This window comes from Danio aesculapii, chromosome 19 (genome assembly GCF_903798145.1).
Source record: "Danio aesculapii chromosome 19, fDanAes4.1, whole genome shotgun sequence".
In the NCBI taxonomy this organism is placed as follows: Eukaryota; Metazoa; Chordata; class Actinopteri; order Cypriniformes; family Danionidae; genus Danio; species Danio aesculapii.
This window is the reverse complement of record NC_079453.1, coordinates 32893717-32912827: the sequence shown is the minus strand read 5'-3', so window position 1 is coordinate 32912827 and position 19111 is coordinate 32893717. Positions and strand designations below refer to the sequence as shown.

Sequence of the window (19111 nt, the reverse complement as noted above, 5' to 3'; positions counted from 1 at the left end):
TTATATGTGAACAGAAGTTGACAGATTTATATACATGTGTATAAAAATAATCTACTGTAAATGCATGCTTTTATGTGCTATTGTCAAGGATATGAATGAGTTGATTGAATTACTGTAGAGAATTAAAATATATATGCCGTTTAATTTACACAAGAGAATCATAGATATGGATGTGTATGGTTTAATTTAATAATTGAATATACTGATTATTGCCATGTGGAATATTTTAATAATTGTGGTTCATGCAAAGGTGTTTTTCTGAATCAGTATATGGCCCACAGCTAAGTCTATATATGAAAAACTACAAAAAAAGCCTTTTATTTTCTGCCGTGAACATGCCAAGGGGAGTGTTTTTTTGTTGTTGAAAGAATGGTTATTATCATTTTAATTATTTGAGCAGCTGATTAAAGAACAGACATTTCACACACAGTGACATTTCCAGCTGAGGGCTTTAAGTTTGAGATTACAAACCCCTTATGTGCCTTTAAGAGGTTATCAGTGGTCAAGGATAATTCAGGCGTCCTTACATGGTTTCTTTCTGTCTTCAGTCACAACGACGATGAAAATAGTGTGGCATTTTAGTATTTGCTGTTAGATCAAATTCAGGTGCTCTGAGGTCTATGGATTAAATATGACTCAAATCAGCCATTGATACCAAAGCCGAACAGATTCTTGTTCAAATATTGACCCTTTTAGTAATAACTAATTAACTATAGTTCATCTAATCATATGAGCTTCATGTCCAAGATTAAATATAACTGTTGTCTTTGACCGTCAGAAGAATTAAAAGTATTTATGTATATTTAACATCTTCTCTTCTACTACAAGCACTACTTAATGGCTTTAGGGAATGTTCACAGCCTAACACATCAAGTGAATGTGTTAAGACGTCAGCGTCCTCTGTTGACATATTTTGAACCTTTCTGACGTTGTGTTTGATAGCCTATATAGACATTTGACTTTTAGGAAGAAATGTGAATCATGCCAGTGTCAAATGCTGCTTTGAAGAAATGTGTTCATTTAAACTTTAATAAACTGTGGCAAACATTCCCATGCGGCAATTATTTTTCTTCAGGTTTCACCAGTAAGGTTATGCTGGTTGACTATTGCTATAAAGCAGTATTGGCCAGCATGGAAATCTAATACCTTTTAGCAGTAAAACAGGTTTTTTTGTGTGCATAATGTGAATTTTGGTCTCTTTTTGGGGTCATTACATTTAGAAGCTTCTAAAGTCAGCATAATATTAGCTATTAGTTTGGAACAGTGGTTACAGTGGTTGGGTGTTTCCAGTCTAATGGAATGAAACTTTGCTGTCACAAGTGAGGAGGATTATTTTCATTGCATCATCATTACCTCCCCTAAATTCTTTGCTTGTTTTGCTATTTTTGTGCATGCCTGTGTCTAGTGCTGTACAATTCTGGCTAAAATAAGAATCATGATTATTTTTTGTTTAAAATAAAGATCGAGATTTTCTCATGATTCTGTGGATGTAAAATAAAGTGAATTTAATTTTAGTTATTTCTCAAACATATGGTAAAAACAACAGTGATATTAGGCTTATGTGTAGGTCTACTGTTGGTTAAAATGCCTAAATTTTGTATAGACTTGCAATGGTGAACTTGAATAAACTTTGAATTCGTCCTGGTCGCTAATGCACAAGTGATTACATCAGATTACAACTATATTCTGAAGTTGAATTATTATGTTTGAGACGTATGCTTGCAATCTGTCACTGACAACATTATTAGACCATTTTCTTCACTGGTAAAATCCTCTGTCCTTTCTGTGGTAAACAAACATGTGACTTCTCGGACGCAAAAACATCATTACATGAAGATAGAAATGACAGTTTTGGGTGAATCATACCTTATAAATAAAGTATGCTGACACTTTCAACATCATTTGGAGGTGTCTAAATTGCTGAGAAATGCGTATAAAACAATGTAAAGACTTTTGAGTATGCATTTATATTTCTCTTCTGAACTTGAAAATATTGAATCATCGAGATGCTGGATTAAGATTGTGTGGGGGGTTGAGTCGAGATCATCATCTTTTTTAGATTAATCGTGCAGCTCTACCTGTGTCACATTTAGACTGGTATAAGTTTCTGACGGTATGATAACCTTGGTTAAAAATATCACGGTTCACAGTATTGTTACTGCTCTAAAATATGCTCTTTTTAAATATCTGGGTAAACTTTTCCCCCTTTGAACACAATTTATTTTATTTTAGGAAACATTTATAATATTTTGTAACAGTAAATAATTCAAATGAATCATTGACTTCTGCTGTCTTCATTAGTTTCAACAGCACAGATTTCTTAACAATTTAAAACGGCATCTTTGGATATCTTTTCTGCTGGAGATACTGTTGTCCTAAAAGAAAAACATAAAAAACTAAATCTTGCATATGCCGTAAGAATGGTATAACAGAAAATTTTGTGGTTTTAAAACATCGACTTTTCCAAACTGTGGTATACCTTGAAAATGGTTATTGTCCCATGCCTAGTCACATTGGATCCTTTAGCATGGTGGATGTTTAGCGGGCTTTTATGAAAAAGTTTTGGTTTTTAGAGGGAAAAATCAGTGGGTGTGGTTACAGCTAACCCTTATTTATTTTTATTTCTTTCTGCATGCTGAAATAGCCCACAGTGGATTATTAAATGCATTGTTTTAGTTTGTTACCAATAAATGAACAACAGACATAATTGTTTTTAGCTATTAGAATTTTTTTAATTCTAATCTTCTTAAACATTTTTAACTGCATATAATGTTGTTTCAAACAGAAATAATGATGTTTTCATTGTTTTAAGCAGAGTTTTTTGCTGCTTCTGACCTAAAAAGTTGTTTCCTGCAACGCAGAATGGCAACTTCTTAAAAACAATTCCTAAAAGCTAAAAAAAAGTCTCAAAAAGCTAAAACAGGGCTAAAAAATGCATAAAAATATCTAATCTTCTGCCGCCTTAGTGTCTTCCAGTTTCAAGAAAAAAAAGCTGAATATTTTTAGGACAACAATAGCAGCTACTGTCAGCATCACGTGATCGTTCATACACCACACAAGAACATCCATTCAAGTCTTCCATTCATCACGTTTCACATTGTTTCCAATCTTTACACTTATAATAAGAGTCAACTTGCTTTATTTGAGGGACATATTTGATCTTTAAACCAGACAACCCACTGAGTAGGTTTAGCGGTTTTGCACATTCGCCATTATCCATCCTCCTGGTCCATTAGACAAAGCTGGCCAAAAGCACACATTACTCCAGCATGAGTTAAACAGGGTCACTCGGTCACTGACATTAGTTCTCTGATCTGACATGGATGTTAACAGTGCGGTCATCGCTATTGCAAGGCGGACTCTAGAGCAAATGTGAGTGTGAAACAGGACAAGCTGAGCATCGCACAGCTGCTCTATCGAGGGGTTGAACTCCTACCTAAGAGCAAAAGACCACAGAGAGGGGAAGACAACGGGTCTTCAGAGAAGAATGACAGGAGGAGGCTGTGGGGGATTCATGATAGCACTGTTCTTTTACTGGACACACTGTGCATTGTCTTCTGTTACTATAGAAACTATAATTGAAACAGGCATTAGGAGTTGTGCTGCTAAGTTGCCGTGTGGGCTGAGTTTGATGATATTCAGCTTCTGTCCACTCGCGTGCTTGCGTGGGAAATAAAATCACTATAGGGCTAAAGAGCAGAAAGTAGATTGATTCTGCAAAATCCTGATGTTGTTTGTTTGAAATTTTTCACATGCATTGAAAGCACCAATAATTATCTCGGTTTTATGTAAAAGACATACGAAGTCCGAATTATGACAGTACATCAGTGTTTCCTCTAGGATTTTTCCAGCTGTGGCGGCAGACTCTGTTGGGCCTTCTACACAGTTCTACGAGCTACCTGTGGCGTTATTTAATTGACAATGGTCGTGAGCGCAGTATTACAAGTCGAGATCGCTGTCATGTAATGCGAGTTTGTCAATCTCTGTGCTCGAGCGCCGATTACCTCTTTTCTTGCACAAAACTTCTTGCATGCCCTCAAATGTACACTGCTCAGGTGCAGATTTTCTTGTTCGCTCTCAAATAAACACTGCTAAAGTGTGATTCAGTGCGTTTATGTAACAAGTATGTCTCCAACATTTATTAGATTTGCCAGGAATATTTATGAATGTCTCCAATAGGCCTACAGAGCAGCATTGATGCGTCCTGAAGTGAAGTGAAATGCTATAAACTCCAGCAAGATAAAGTCATTGTATGTAGTGTCATAGACCTTTATCTATAAATACAATATAATTAAGGAAACTGTGTTCATCATAACTGAAAGTTATGTCGTGTTTGCTAGCCTCACACATCATGCACCTGTCAGTCAGTCAGTCAGTCAGTCAGCACGTCAACTGGTGTTAAACAAATAATGCACAGCACTACTACGATTACAGAAAAGTTCGCGCTGTTATAATTCACTTGCCTTTTAAAATGTTTTGGTGCGATTATAACCTGCTATTTAAAAAAAAAACTTAAATGTTTTGATTGAGAAGTAATGTAGCCCCATGGCGCCCCGCCATGGAAGAATGAATGTAGCAGAAACCATGTTACTAAAGATTCTACTAGATATTTTTAAAGATACTAGTATTCAGCTGAAAGAGACATTTGAAGCCTTAACTAGGTTATTTAGGCAAGTTGGGGTATTTGGCACGTCATCGTATAATGATGGTTTGTTCTGTTGCCAGTCGAAAAAATATTGCTAAAGGTGGCTAATAATATTGACCTTGTTTTGTTTTTTGTTTTTTTTTGTTAAAAACTGATTTTATTCTAGTCAAAATAAATCAATAAGACTTTCTCTGAGCTGAAACAGCCCAATTCTTGAGATTTCTTTGGGACAACTTAATTTTTGAATGTTAAAAATGTTCTACTTAAATGTGTTAACTGTGTTAAAAGTTAACTTAATGGATTTGTGTTGGGACAACATGAATGAATTGTGTGGAACCTTGCATTTAGGACAGTGTATGATGTATCCTTAAAATATAAGGTGTTGCTTAAATTTTGGCTGATTTGGTAAACTGATTTATTTCCCATTTCAGTTGATAATTAATAAATGGCACTATTATAATTAAATTTTATTTTCTTTGCCTCTATATCAGCAATCTATCTAAAACTATTATTATTTGTGCAGTTTACTTATTCTTCCAAGAGTTTTTTTAGTTCTTCTTTAACTGGAAGTGTTTCAGTTTACACCCTTAATGAACACCAGTACACCGTCATTAGGTGTTTTTTATTTCTAAACTTCCTCTGCATTTCCACCTGCAGCACTGAGACTGAGAATGATTATCTGTTGTAGGCTCCATATTCCACTTTTTGGACTGAAGTTTTATTTCAACTCCTTTCTTAAGCAAAGATGCTGATGCATGTACACTACACTGCCATTGAATATTACTGGTCTTAGCATTGTGCAATATACTATTTTCAGTGATTGTGTCCCAAATCTTCCCCTGCCATTTGTCTGTTATTTTCTTTATGTGTGTTGCATGTTTTCATCTATGTGCCAAGCATTGGTCACCTTCTTCAATATTGATCAAGTTTCTGTTCTGATCTCAAGCCTAGGCAAATAACTAAGAAAGCACCAATCAGAGGCCACATTTTTATGATGTCATCATGTAGACTTCTTAGTAAAACATACTGTAGTAAAATACTGTAAAGTATTTTAAAAATACAAGAGACTAAATATTTTGATACAAATATTAACCAATTTTCATAAACTCTATCAAATGCAAATTACAAAATACTATTTTGTATTTAAAAATACATATTTGAAATACTTGTATCATAAATACTGCCCATCCCTGTGTCAGCCTACATTTAAAAAATTTAAATATGTTGCTCTGGGTACATTTTGTAGCACATTTTAGATGTCAAATCCACTAGAGGGCACTGTCTACACATTTTTTTGAATCTGAAATTCGTTACTTATAGTATGTTTTGTTGTATGTTGTTGGCAGCACTTGTTGCACAGATCATCAAGTCCAGTGAACCACTGACCTAAAACCCTTCCCTAAACCCAATAGTGTTTTCAAATGCAAACGTAAGAGAAAAATGCACAGCAGCAACATGGCTTTTACATTGCTTGTGTCTCTTTTGTGGAACTGCTTTACCAGACTCAAACCCGAGTGCTCTGCATCACAAGTACAAGATCCGACAAAGTGAGCTACCGAACAAACTGACCTCGCCAGAAAAGTTGGGTATGGAGATAGTGAGGCAATTGTATTTTTTTTGGATTACAAAACATAGACACTGTAAAGTGTTTTGTAGTATTTATTTTCTGATGGTATGATAACGTTGGATAAAAATATCACGGTATTGTGATTACTGCTCTAAAATATATTCTTTTTAAATGTCTGGGTAAAAAAAACAAATTCTTCCCTCTTTGAAAACAATATATTTAATTTTTTTGAAAGATTTAAAATATTTTGGAACAGTAATCATGTCAGGCTAAATAATTCAAATAAATCATTACCCTCTGCTACCTTTGTCTTCATTAGTTTCAAAAACACAGATTACTGTAAAATTTAAAACGGAATCTTTGTATATCTTTTCTGCTGGATACACTGTTGTCCTAAAAAAAACGAAAAACTTTTCCAAACCTCGGTATACCTTGAAAACAGTTATCATCCCATGCCTATTGTGCACTGGTGTGAGGCATGCAAAGGCACGAGGCAGCCAGCTGAGTGTCCCACCAGTGATGATGTATAGTCATATTGCACTTCTACGAGTGTGATATTACGGTTATACAACAGTTCGACGGCATAATCATGTATATAAAAAAGAAAATCAAACACGGAGAGTCTCAAAACCCTTTTGTATTAGGAATAAATATCTTCCACCATTCATTCACATCTGCAGCTGATGTCAGAACAGCAGACTAATTCCATTACCAAAACACCATTACTAATTCACCAACATCACTTTAAAGCTACTATTTGAATGATTCTCTAGCGTAATGTCTAAAGTGATGACAAAACGGGTGATTTTGCTGATATTTTAAGATTATAAGGCTGAACGGCATGAAATGCCATCAGTCTACAGAGATGTCTCCCTACGCTATTACAGTCTATTACAGTCAACAGTATTTCTCTGTTGCAATCAGGATATCACAATAATTAACCCCGAAAAAAGCAACGCAATCACTACCAAATTGCTGTTGTGTTTGCGATAAGGAAAAACGCTAAACACATGCGGGCATTTCTTCTTGCTTTCTGCCAACACAACACACATTACTGATATGAGAGTTCCATCTCACACTCAATACACTACAATTATATGGTATAAATACAGCACTACAACATGTAAAAGAGAGAGATCAACTTAGAATATCACTTACCAGTTTAATAATGATTTGATCAGCTATAGTTAGAAATTACGCAGTTTTAATCTTCTAAGGGCTTATTATGCAGTCTCTGTCACCATCTGTGGATAGACAACATCAACCATTTTTCGTCTGCACAGTATAGCAGGCTAATGGCCACCGATGCACTGTCTCTCAAACATTAAAAATATAGAAAATAGGCACTATCCTTATAAATAAATTCCATAGTTTCTATCGAAACAACTACATTCTCGACTAAAAATAGCCTCAAAAGTACATTATGTTGTCCAACAGCAGGAATATTTGTCAAACTGTAGAGTGTCCTCTGCTTGTTGCTGTATGTGGGCGGAGTAATACACAATGGTGAAGGCTGAAGAGGCGTTACGATTTTTATATATTTTTTAAAATATATATGACAATAAACATTGCACATCTCTAATCTGTCTAGAGAAATATTGTTAGATTTATCCTTATTTGTGTTTATAATGTGGGCTTATGCGAGCTTCACACACACACACACACACACTATTCATTCAGTACCAGCTTTGAGACCCCCTCACACCCTCAAGGGGCCTGATAAACATGGTCCCTGCTGGAGGTGACAAATTAATGAAGCCCCCCTCTCTGCTTCTTTTGTCCTCGTCATCCGTCTCTCGCAGTGAAGAGTTGAGAATTGGGTGCCAGGCAGCTGTACCCAGAATACTTATGAGCAGTCGTGCCCGCAGCGACGGGATGATGTGGCCGCACATCAACAGCGCTTCACGAGTGCCTGTGAACCGAGACGACCAGCACTGAATGGAATGAGTGGAACAATCCCAGCATGCACTGGGTGGCACAGTGTCGCTTTGTGTTTTTTAAACTGAAGTGGAACCTTTGTTTGTGGAAACGAGCCGTTGGTTGTATAGATTTCATTGTGTTTGTTTTGTGATTTTATAGATCTGACGTTTTGATTGATTTTGATGTATGAATTACAAAGTTGCTGTTAAGGTGGTTGAATTGTTTATTTTAACAAAATAGCTAATTCAACTGAAGTAAACCTGGAAAAGAGTGTGTTAATTTGTGTTAGATGTTTATTAATGCTCAATAAAAAAGTTATTAAATGAACATACAGTTGAAGGCAAAATTATTAGCCCTTCTGTGAAATTAGAATTTTTTTCCAATATTTCTCAAGTGATGTTTGGCAGAACAAGGAGTTTTTAAGGAATTTTCCTGTAATTTTTTTTCCTTCTGGAGAAAGTCTTATAATTATAATTATAAATAAATAATTTTCAAGGTCAGTATTATTAGCCCCTAAATAACATATATATATATACATATATACATGTATGTATATATACATATACATGTATGTATGTATGTATGTATGTACCCGCCCAAATTTTCACTACCCGCCTATGTCACTTTTTACCAGCAAAAATAAATTAAAAACCGCCCAATCTGGCAACACTGTCTGCGCATGAGCACGAGCAGAGGAAATTGCGCGCAAGCAAAGAGATCCGCATGCTGTAGGCTATTACATAAATGCGACTCTCGACTCATAATACTGCGCTTACGTCATTTGTCATTGAAATAACGCCACAGGTAGTTAGTAGATCTGTGTAAAAAAAGGCCTGCCGCCACAGCTGAAAAAAATCCTAGAGGAAACACTATATATATATATATATATATATATATATATATATATATATATATATATATATATATATATATATATATATATATATATATATATATATATATATATATATATATATTAAAAAAAAAATTTATATAAATATATATAAAATATATATATATAAATTTGTATATATTTTTTTTATATTTCCTCTTCTGTGTCCCAAAGTAGATTTAAAGAGCCCATATTATACATGAAATAGGGTCATATTTAGGTTGTAAGGGTCTCCAACAACAGTCTAATATGCATGCAAGGTCAAACAACACTTTCATGGTCTTATAATCTGCATTTATTTTTACCTAATTATCCCAGCGACTCTTATATGAATCGTTCAGCGATTCATTTGTTCCCAAACCCCTCCTCAGCGCGAAGCTAATCTGCGCTGATTGGACCGATGACAGCCTGCTGCGATTGGTCGACAACACTGACAGGCTTCAGTAGGAGACAGAGTGAAATGCCCGGCAGCTAATCAACAATTTAAAAGTAGTCACAGTGCACACACGCTTTATAGTGGATTTTGGCTGCCAGTGGGTGAATGTAAATACAGACGATGGACTAGAAAATACTGACGACTAACTATTTTATTGAGCAAAAAGTTCAAGAACTGGCGAGGAGATCTCCTTGCCCGTCGCAGACTACTCGCTCTTTTCACACACACATACATACACACACGCGCGCGCACGCACGCACACACAGACAGGGCCGGCGCGTCCATAGAGGAGAACTAGAGCGGCAGAATAGAGGTGGCGGTGCTCAGTTAGAACCGCGAATCTCTCAGTTATATCCGCGGCGCTCAGTTATATCACCACACACAAAACACAACTAAATACATAATGTGCAAGATAGAGTAAACGAGGCAACAGTTTTAATCGCACGTACTTACACTGGTGAAATGGGGGAAGAAACTGATTCATGATGCACTGATCCATGTTCTGACTGGTTCTGACAGTCTTTACTGATCCTTCCTTTAACAAACTGATGAAGTCTTCTTTTTAAGCATGTAATTTCCAGAAGCATTCGATCTGCTCAAGGCTAGGCTATTTTGCTGAGGTTTCATCTTTGATTAGACTGTCAATAAAATCCATCTTTACAGCGTGACTTCATTCCACCGGTGTCTCTCTCTCTGTGTGTGTGTGTGACTTTTTTTCTGTTAGTGGGCGGGGCCGCAGGTTTCAAATCTCCCGGGTTTGCGTGTGCAACTACTTGTGTTTCGTAGCTGCGTCATCACGAAACACCTAATGACTCGTTATCAAGACGACTCGTTTGAAGCACTATGAGTCGACTCTTTTATAGATGAATCAATAGTTTTAAACACTGTACACTTACAGATTTAAGCCTTAGCTGGATATTTCACTTCACTTAGAGCTGTGTTACACACTACATGGAATGGCATTTTCAAAAACCCATAATATGGGCTCTTTAATTTAGTTTTTCTTGCAAATACTAAAATACTAAATACTACTTGCTATAATATGTGTTGTTGCTATTATTTGACAAGAGATTTTTTTTGCCTGAAATAAATGTATGCTACCATTTATTCTTTTATTATTACTGCATTATATTTCCCTGTTTATCTGGGTGTCAAATGATCAAAATGTACAGCTCATGTTCTAGAGGCAAAACCAATATTACAGTGTTTATAAATAGCCTGGCAGGCGTTATACAAGGCTCTTTTGTTTTTCCTCAGCAAAACAACATCCCCCCAAAGCCGTATTGAGAATTGTCATTTCATCAAAGCAACAATGCATTTATTGCACAGCTATAGATTTACTCTAACACAATACCAGCCACAAAACCCAGACATTTCTCTTTTTTTTGATAAAGAAAGACACCAGTGCAGGGTCTTTCACATTCATGATCACAGATCTCATAGCCTCATTACCCTCGGTTTTTGAGTTTGCCACTGCTGTCATCATTTCCCTTTGCTCTGATGAATTATGGGAGGGTGGAGAGATGATCTATGAGGAGATCAGAGATGGTCTTGAAGGCTTTCTGTATAGGCAAGAGGTTTCTACACCCTCCCGGGATCATTGCGCTTGAAATGAGGGATGACGTTGGTCTTTCTGGCTCCATTAGAGCACCTCTTGCCTGCTCCTAAGTGCTCTTTCTGCATCTTCATCTGCGGTGGGCTCAGGTGGCTTTGAGCGGTTTATATAAACCTCTGAATGTGTGCCGTATGGGGTCTTCTCACCCTTTAGTGCTATTTTCAGTAACTGTATCCACGGGAGATTAAATGACTCATTTCTTGCTTTCCTCTGTGATTTTCAGCTGGTTTTATGGACTTTCGTTTAATGTCAAGGCTCTGTCTGGATATCTGTTTATTAGAGAGCTAGTATAGCTTTCAAAATCATTTCTGTGATCGGTTGAAATGGATGTTTGTAAGCTAGGACTATAATGACTTGGCCTACTTTTGACTTTAGAAAGGCATTAAGTTACAACTTACACACTACTAAATAGATTTGCTTTGTAGGAAGCTTAAAGAGACGGGTCACCCAAAACAGAAAATTCGGTCATCAGTTGCTCACCCTTCACTTGTTCGAAACCTTTGTTTCTTTCTTCTGTAAAACACAATAGAATATATTTTGAAGAAAGCTGGAAACCTGTAACAATTGACTCCTGTAGTATTTGTTTTTCCTACTATTAAGGTCAGTGGTCATTAGTTATCAGCTTTATTAAAAATATCTTCTTTAGTGTTTAACTGAGCAAAGGTCTCATACAGGTTTGGAACCACTTAAGGGTGAGTAAATAGTGAGTACTTTTTATTTTGTCCAGTTTTGACCACTTCTCAGGTTTCTTAGGGGAAAGAGCCTAAGGATACGTGCTAAGATTTTCCAGATGTTTCGATCTAGCATTGCAAAATAGGTTCAAATTTATTTATTTTTTTTAGAATTATTTTTCCAGGGTTTTCACCTTTAATGTATAGGACAGTAGAGATTATTGACAAGAAAGCATGGGGAGCAGAGAGAGGGAAGAGAGGCATAGGACTGCGAGGTGGGAATCAAACTTGGGTCGCCGTGAGCACCGGAGTGCATGGGTCGATGCACGAACCACTACACCACCGGCGCCGACTTGCTAAATTTTTATATGAAAGCAAAACGCAAATGATACAGAGAGCAGCAGCTTTAATTTGTGCTTTAATAGGTGCAAAACCACTCTGAATGCTGAATGTTTGTGTTAGAATAATTATGAGAATGTATTAGAAAATATGCAATCATGACTTCATAAATAGGAAGCAGGAAATTTCACGAAGGCAGCATTAGTGTTTTAAACAGCAGGTTTATTCAGTGACATTTTAAAACCTAATTACATTAAAAATATATATTTAAAATGTTAAAAATGGGCAAAACTATGAGCTGAAAAAAGGCTATGCTGTGCCACACTCCCTCCAGTCATAGTCACTACATGGTGTGAAGCGTCTTTCAGACTGGACACAGAAAGCATTGCACTATGAAACCCATACATTTCAATGGCTTGTGCGGTCAAAGTTCAGAATAGTTCAATATTATGCCATATTCTCAAATACTTATATGTGCATGAAGCACATAGGCTCACCATAAAAGCTAAATTTTCTTAATAAATATTTCTATGTATTACACTTGTTCATACTATTTACAATAATGCTGTTATTCTACTGTGCTGAAAAAATGCTGGTAAAATGATGCCTCCCTATTCTTCAATAAACATACTGTCAATAACATGTGGTTATTTCATTGTTTTTTTAATCAATAAAATTAAAGTTATTGAAATTTAAATCTTACAAAATCACTGAATATTATTTAATAAAGTAATTAACTATTGTAAAGCATTTTTGCTTTCGATTTTTGGGTCAAGTGCATCCAGAATGTTTGGTTTAGGTTTCTGCCCAGAATTTACATTTGGTACAGCTTCAATGATTAATGTAATTTAGTTTCAGTATCATATCAGTTTTCTTTGTTGCTAAGCGTATTTTCTGAATGTTACTTATGTATAAATACTGTCATGATTTAGCATAGTATTTTTACAAATATTTCTGTAAGAAAAAATAAGTTATCTGACTACACATAACTAAGAAAAGCTCATGACCTATGAACTATGTATCTATGTTTTACTTTAAAAACAAGTTGTGCAGCCAAATAAAACAACCAACAATTGCATTGGATAAATAAATCAAAAGATTCCTCTCGTTAGTTAATTGGTCAATCGTTTTTTACAGTTAGTGAAATATCATGTTAAACACCTTCTAACTAATAAATAAAACAAGATAATCAGCTTGTATGACTGCTTTATAGAAGAATATTAGCTGTCGTTCTAATAAGGAGCTTAAAATATGCCAAAACAATCTGAATTTGAATTGTGTTCATTTAAATTATTAACATAAACATAAATTATTGTAATTTAATTGTTTTTGACAAATATTGTGATTTGATTCTAGCTTTATGCAGATTTTAATTTAATTCGAGCTTCAGCTCAATAATCTGTAAGCCATGGCAACAGTTCTGCGACAGCTCTTAAAAATGACTTGTTTTTGTTCGGTGTCTGTGACTTTGAAACCAAAATATTTTCATTTTACAAATGCTGCTTTTCTTTGATATTACTTTGTCTATTAATGCTTATGAAGCAGTAGATGCCATAATCCCACTTGTCTGCGCTTTCCTGTTTGTTTTCTTTTTTATTGTGGGCATAGTTCTGCACAATTCTGATTGGTCAGAACGAAAGTGTGCTCACTCAATTGACTAGTTATCAGATCACACAATTTCGGCACGATTTCCTTGTCGTGACACAAGATTCAATCGTTTCTTCTCATGTAATGGCATAGTTCGCAACAACCGATACCATGGCTGCGATGCCTAACGACACCATCGCAGAAAGTCTAGCATGTGTAATTTTCTGAAGCACAGCAGACTGGTTTTGACGCACTTCACCTCAGAATGTTATTCAATACATATAAACATGTATATTTTATATAGCAGCCTCTTACGATTAACTAATCGCATCGTTTCAAATTGCGATTGCGATTCGAGTAATCGCACAACCCTATTGAATATTATGTCATCAAAAATAGTTTTGAATTTGAAATGTTTTATTTGAATTTATTAATTTGACGATTAAGCATCTGAAATTTAAGCCAACTTAATTTTTTAAGTCTAATTTTTATAAACTTATTTTCAAACTTTAGATTTTTTTTTTGTTGTTCTGACTTCATAGACTGCAGATATCCAGACTGTTTGTCGAGCACAATTTACAGTTGTTAATAATTCAAATTAGCATAATTCAAATTCAGATTATTTTGGCATATTTTAAGCTCCATACTAATAGAAGACTATACTGGTGTTGTTGTTTTTTGTGTAACACTGTAAAAGCAAAATATTTAAAGCAGCCTGCTGTATAAAGTGCTATATAAGTAGTTACTATTTCTTTCTGCATCATTAAAATGGTGTAAAATGTGCATGTGAGTTCATTCCCAACATCATCATCCTCCACACGCAACCCTTCCCCCATCTGCACTACTGACCTCTGTCTTACCCAGAACCCTTTTCTGCCTCCTACAGGAGTGTCATCACGCTTCCCAGACATCATGGCTGCTGGCACTCACTCTCCTGGAGGACCCAATGGCATCATCAGGAGCCAGTCGTTCGCCGGCTTCAGCACCCTGCAGGAGAGACGCTCACGGTGAGCACATCTGACTCGGCACAGGCTCAAACACACTAACCCTGTTCTCTACATGAGCTACTACATGAATATAATATAATATAATATAATATAATATAATATAATATAATATAATATAATATAATATAATATAATATAATATAATATAATATAATATAATATAATATAATATAATAATTTATGCTGGTTTATAAACATGATTCAAATGCGTTGTTAATAAAAACATTTAAATAACAAAGCATTATATATTATAATTAACTAATTTTAAAAAATACAAATGTTTTAGTAAAGAATTTGACAAAGTTATTAGTTTATATGGGATAAGAAATATTACATAATTCTACAAATATGTTATTATATTTTGGATTTAAAAGTAATAAATGATTAAATAAATGTATATTAGAGAGGATATCACCTATATTTAATTTTATTATTTGAAATAAATGTTACATAACTGATATAAAGTTACATGTTGGACTGAAACATTTATGAAATAATACAATTAATAATTTACATCACTATCAGGTTCAGACAATCTAGTCCCAGACCGAAATGTATGATTTGTTTCATTTGTTACTGACTATCTTAAAATATATCAGTGCCTTTTGTGTTTTCTCAAGAAGGAGACCAGCAATGTTTTTTTTTTTCCAATTGCCTTTTATTATAAAATATTCTAATATTAAAGTCTAAGTCTAGTCTATGCCCTGCCTGTGAAACCAGGCCTTAAAGTTGATATATTTATATAAATTATATATTAATCTAATATTAATCTGTTATGTTTTTTTTTGTGTCTGATGTTGAATAATTTAAAAATGTTAAAAACATTTTTATGCTGGAGATTAAATAGAACAACTACAGGAAGTTTAAAAAACTACAGGTTTCATATAGTGTTTGATTCATAACAAGCAGGCAAAACCTCTTGTTTTCTTATACATTAATTTCAAAGGGAGATTTTGTATAAAGTTGTCTTGCGTGACCAAAAGTATGTGAACACCCAAACTCCACACCCATCATTTGAAAGCTATTAATTCCTCTCATTACTTCAATAACTGTTTCCACATCTCTGGCAAAACTTTCCACTAGATTTTAGAACATTACAATAAAATTGCACAAGAACAGCACATTATATCCATGTGAAACAGTGGATGCATTAACCACATTCAATTTAGATACTTCAGGAAAAACCCTCAAGATTTTAGGCATTTTGGCTTTTTCAGTCTGATAAAAATAAAGAAAACTTCACACTTTATCAATTTGTCTCTGTAAATTTTGATTACAATATTTAAATTTGTTTCTATTTCTCCTACTTTGAGCCACAAATACAAAATTGGCCTGATTTTATACATCATTTTATTCTACAAAAATATTGGATTTCTTTTTTGGTCATTTTAAAGTATTTTCTAAAATACAAAGTGATATATAGAAATTCCCAAAATCCCATCTGTAAAAAAACAACCTACCAACCAACCAACCAAACAAACACAGTTTGAACTTTATTCAGTGTTCAGAGTTTTGTGTTAGAATTGTAATACACACATTAGTATATTTTTGTGTAGTGACTACGTTTACATGGACATCAGTAATCAAATTATTTGCTTTAATCTAAATCAGACAATAATATGATGAAGGTGTTTACATTAGGGATGGGAAGATAAACCGATATGTATCGATACGCGGTCATGCGCGTGCACGATGCGAGTGCATCGGTAGAGCAGCAGAGGATGAATGAAATATTAAAAGCAAATCGAGATGCATCGGTTTTTGCGAGATGCATCGATTTTTCCAAGATACAACTTATCTTTTTAATATAGAATGTATTTTTTATTTACTAACAAGTGTTGTCAAACTGTTTTTAGCGCATAATTTAATCGACCTACATAAAGTATGCCTTAGCAACGGATTTGCGGATGTGTACACTACACTTACACTACAACTCAGGTCAGGTGTGCGGATTAAGCTAGTGGTGCGCCCTCAGAAAGCGCGAGAAGCAAAATAAACATGTCGGACGCCGAGACAATTTATTCCCCACTGGGTTTTAAATCTAAAGTATGGCAACATTATGGATTTTACAAGAAAGATGGATGACTTGAAAAGACAGATGCAATTTGCAAAATGTGCCGCGCATCTGTAAAATACACGGCCAGTACGACGAATCTGATGTCTCACTTGAAGCGGCGCCACGGTGTTGTTGTGGAAGCATCTTCCAGTGTTCCTGCATCCTCTGCTTCTTGCTCTGATTCACCTGTAGCTAACAGCTCTAAAAGTGGTGAGAAAAGCATTGAAAGTTTTTTCCATGCCCCGCTTGCTAACAGTTCCGCGCGCTCTACGGCAATCACGGATGCTATTGCATTGTTTATCTGCAAAGATATTCAGCCTTATAGTGTCACTTAGAACGAAGGTTTTAAACACCTCCTCCATGTCTTGGAGCCTCGTTATAAGATACCAAACCGAAAGCTATTCTCCGATAAACAGATTCCTGCTCTGTACGACAAAGTACGAAGAGAGATAGAGGAGTCCCTGCACAAAGCCCAAAGAGTCGCGGTTACAGTGGACGGCTGGACATCGTGCGCTACAGCATCATATGTAACTGTCACAGCACACTACATAGACGGTGTTACGTTTTAAATATTCAGTGAAAAGTTAAATCACAATTCTTGTTGTGCATTAGTAAACATTCTTTATGTTAAAAAAGTGCAAATATATATTTTTAATATATATTGCACTTATACATTCTGTTTATCTTGGAAATACTTAAATAATATGTGCCATATGTTCTAAAATGGCCCTCTACTGTAAACCGACACTCGGGCTCTGAGAGAAAAGCAGGTTTGTAAAAAGTCTTTGTTTTACTTGGTTAATAAATAATCAAACTCATTCAATGGCACCTCATCTTCTTTCACATCATCACATAAACTTGATCTTATTAGTTAGTGCTGAATTATCGCATTGTATCGTGATATGGGTGTGAATCGTATCGTATTGCATCGCAATATGTCACAAATGTATCGTTAATATATCGGATCGTATACTTTGTATCGAGATGCGTATCGGATCGGCATTATAGCATAGATGCCCAACCCTAGTTTACATGTACATGTACTAAGGTGTTTTTTAATGTTTTTTCATGATCCCGGTTTACATGTTATTACACATAATTCGATTATCATCATTGCGTCACCACGCTATCCATTTTTCCTCCGGAGTTTCATGTAATTTCGGGTGTTTCATTTTCAATTTGTCGATTTTAGCTGCAGTTTGGCACTTTCACTTTCATTCAGGAACATTTCATGCATGCCCCCGTGACAAACGAGATATTGGATGCGAGTATGAACTGCTGGAAAAATGTTGTTTTAATGGAATTTTTTATACCGCATGCTGAATGAGAGAAAAAAACCTCCGTATTTCGCGATGTGCATGTCTGTGGTCCTTCACTGACTCGGTAGGTGCAGAGAATAGTGTCAAACAGCCATGTGTGTATGACTATCCTGTCACAAAATGCTGTGAAAATCCTACATGACGGTAATAGTTTGATTGTGGTGTTTACATGTTTGTACTGCACTTCAATAATGCGACTAAAATCGACATACTCCACATGTCTTAATTCGATTTCTGTTATGACCTTAATCAGATTAAATTAATCAAAAATCGCTGTTTACATGTCAGACTCTTAATCAGAGTATTGTCTTAATCATATTAAAGTCGGATTATTGGTGTCCATGTAAACGTACCCAGTGTCTTAAAGAGTGTGTTTGGTGCAATGCATTCTGCTCTAGTTGTAGTAGAAATAGAAAACTTAAATGTCCTTAAAAGGAAATTTGTGATGGGCATCACCAGATGAACATACAAACACACAATAAAACAATACAAAAATACAGTAGTTACAATAATAATAATAATAATGATAGTTAAGATAAACTTTTATTAAAAAAACCCACTAAAACAGGTAGGATTTCTTGTATCAGTTCAAGCTACAGTACATTTAGGAACTCTATATCTCCTATCAGAGGGAAGCAGTTCATAATGTGAATACAAAACAATGAGTTGGATGATTCAGTATCCTTTCCAACTGATTAAGGACACAATTCTCATACAAAACTTGAGGATTAAAATATTCATCATGCCCAACACTTTTCCATCCTGTCTTTAAGAGGTGCATTAACTTAGATTTACACTGTATAGATAGGTTGCCAAACCCCACTGTGATACCATACCCGACAATGCTTTCAAAAACAGCTTTATAAAACAGCATCATAAGTTTCTTGCTTACTCCAAAGAGATATAACCTCCTTAAAAATACAATATCTGGTTTAAGCAAGAGCAAACCCATTCTATATGTGTTTTCCATGTGAAAGAACTGTCAGTGTAAATGCCCAAAGACTTATCTACTTCAGTATGGCGGACTGAATGTCTGACCCTCCGGCTACAGCATGTG

The 19111-nt window shown here is 35.2% G+C and overlaps 1 protein-coding gene across 2 annotated transcripts in view; it reads left to right on the top strand.

Annotated features, from left to right (window-relative positions):
* Positions 1–19111, top strand: part of ripor2 (RHO family interacting cell polarization regulator 2) — a 114714-nt gene that overhangs the window by 35739 nt on the left and 59864 nt on the right. For both annotated transcript variants that reach the window (XM_056479640.1, XM_056479641.1), the window contains exon 2: positions 14559–14679. In XM_056479640.1, the coding sequence (XP_056335615.1) occupies positions 14559–14679 (121 nt within the window). The remainder of the gene's footprint in view (positions 1–14558; positions 14680–19111) is intronic.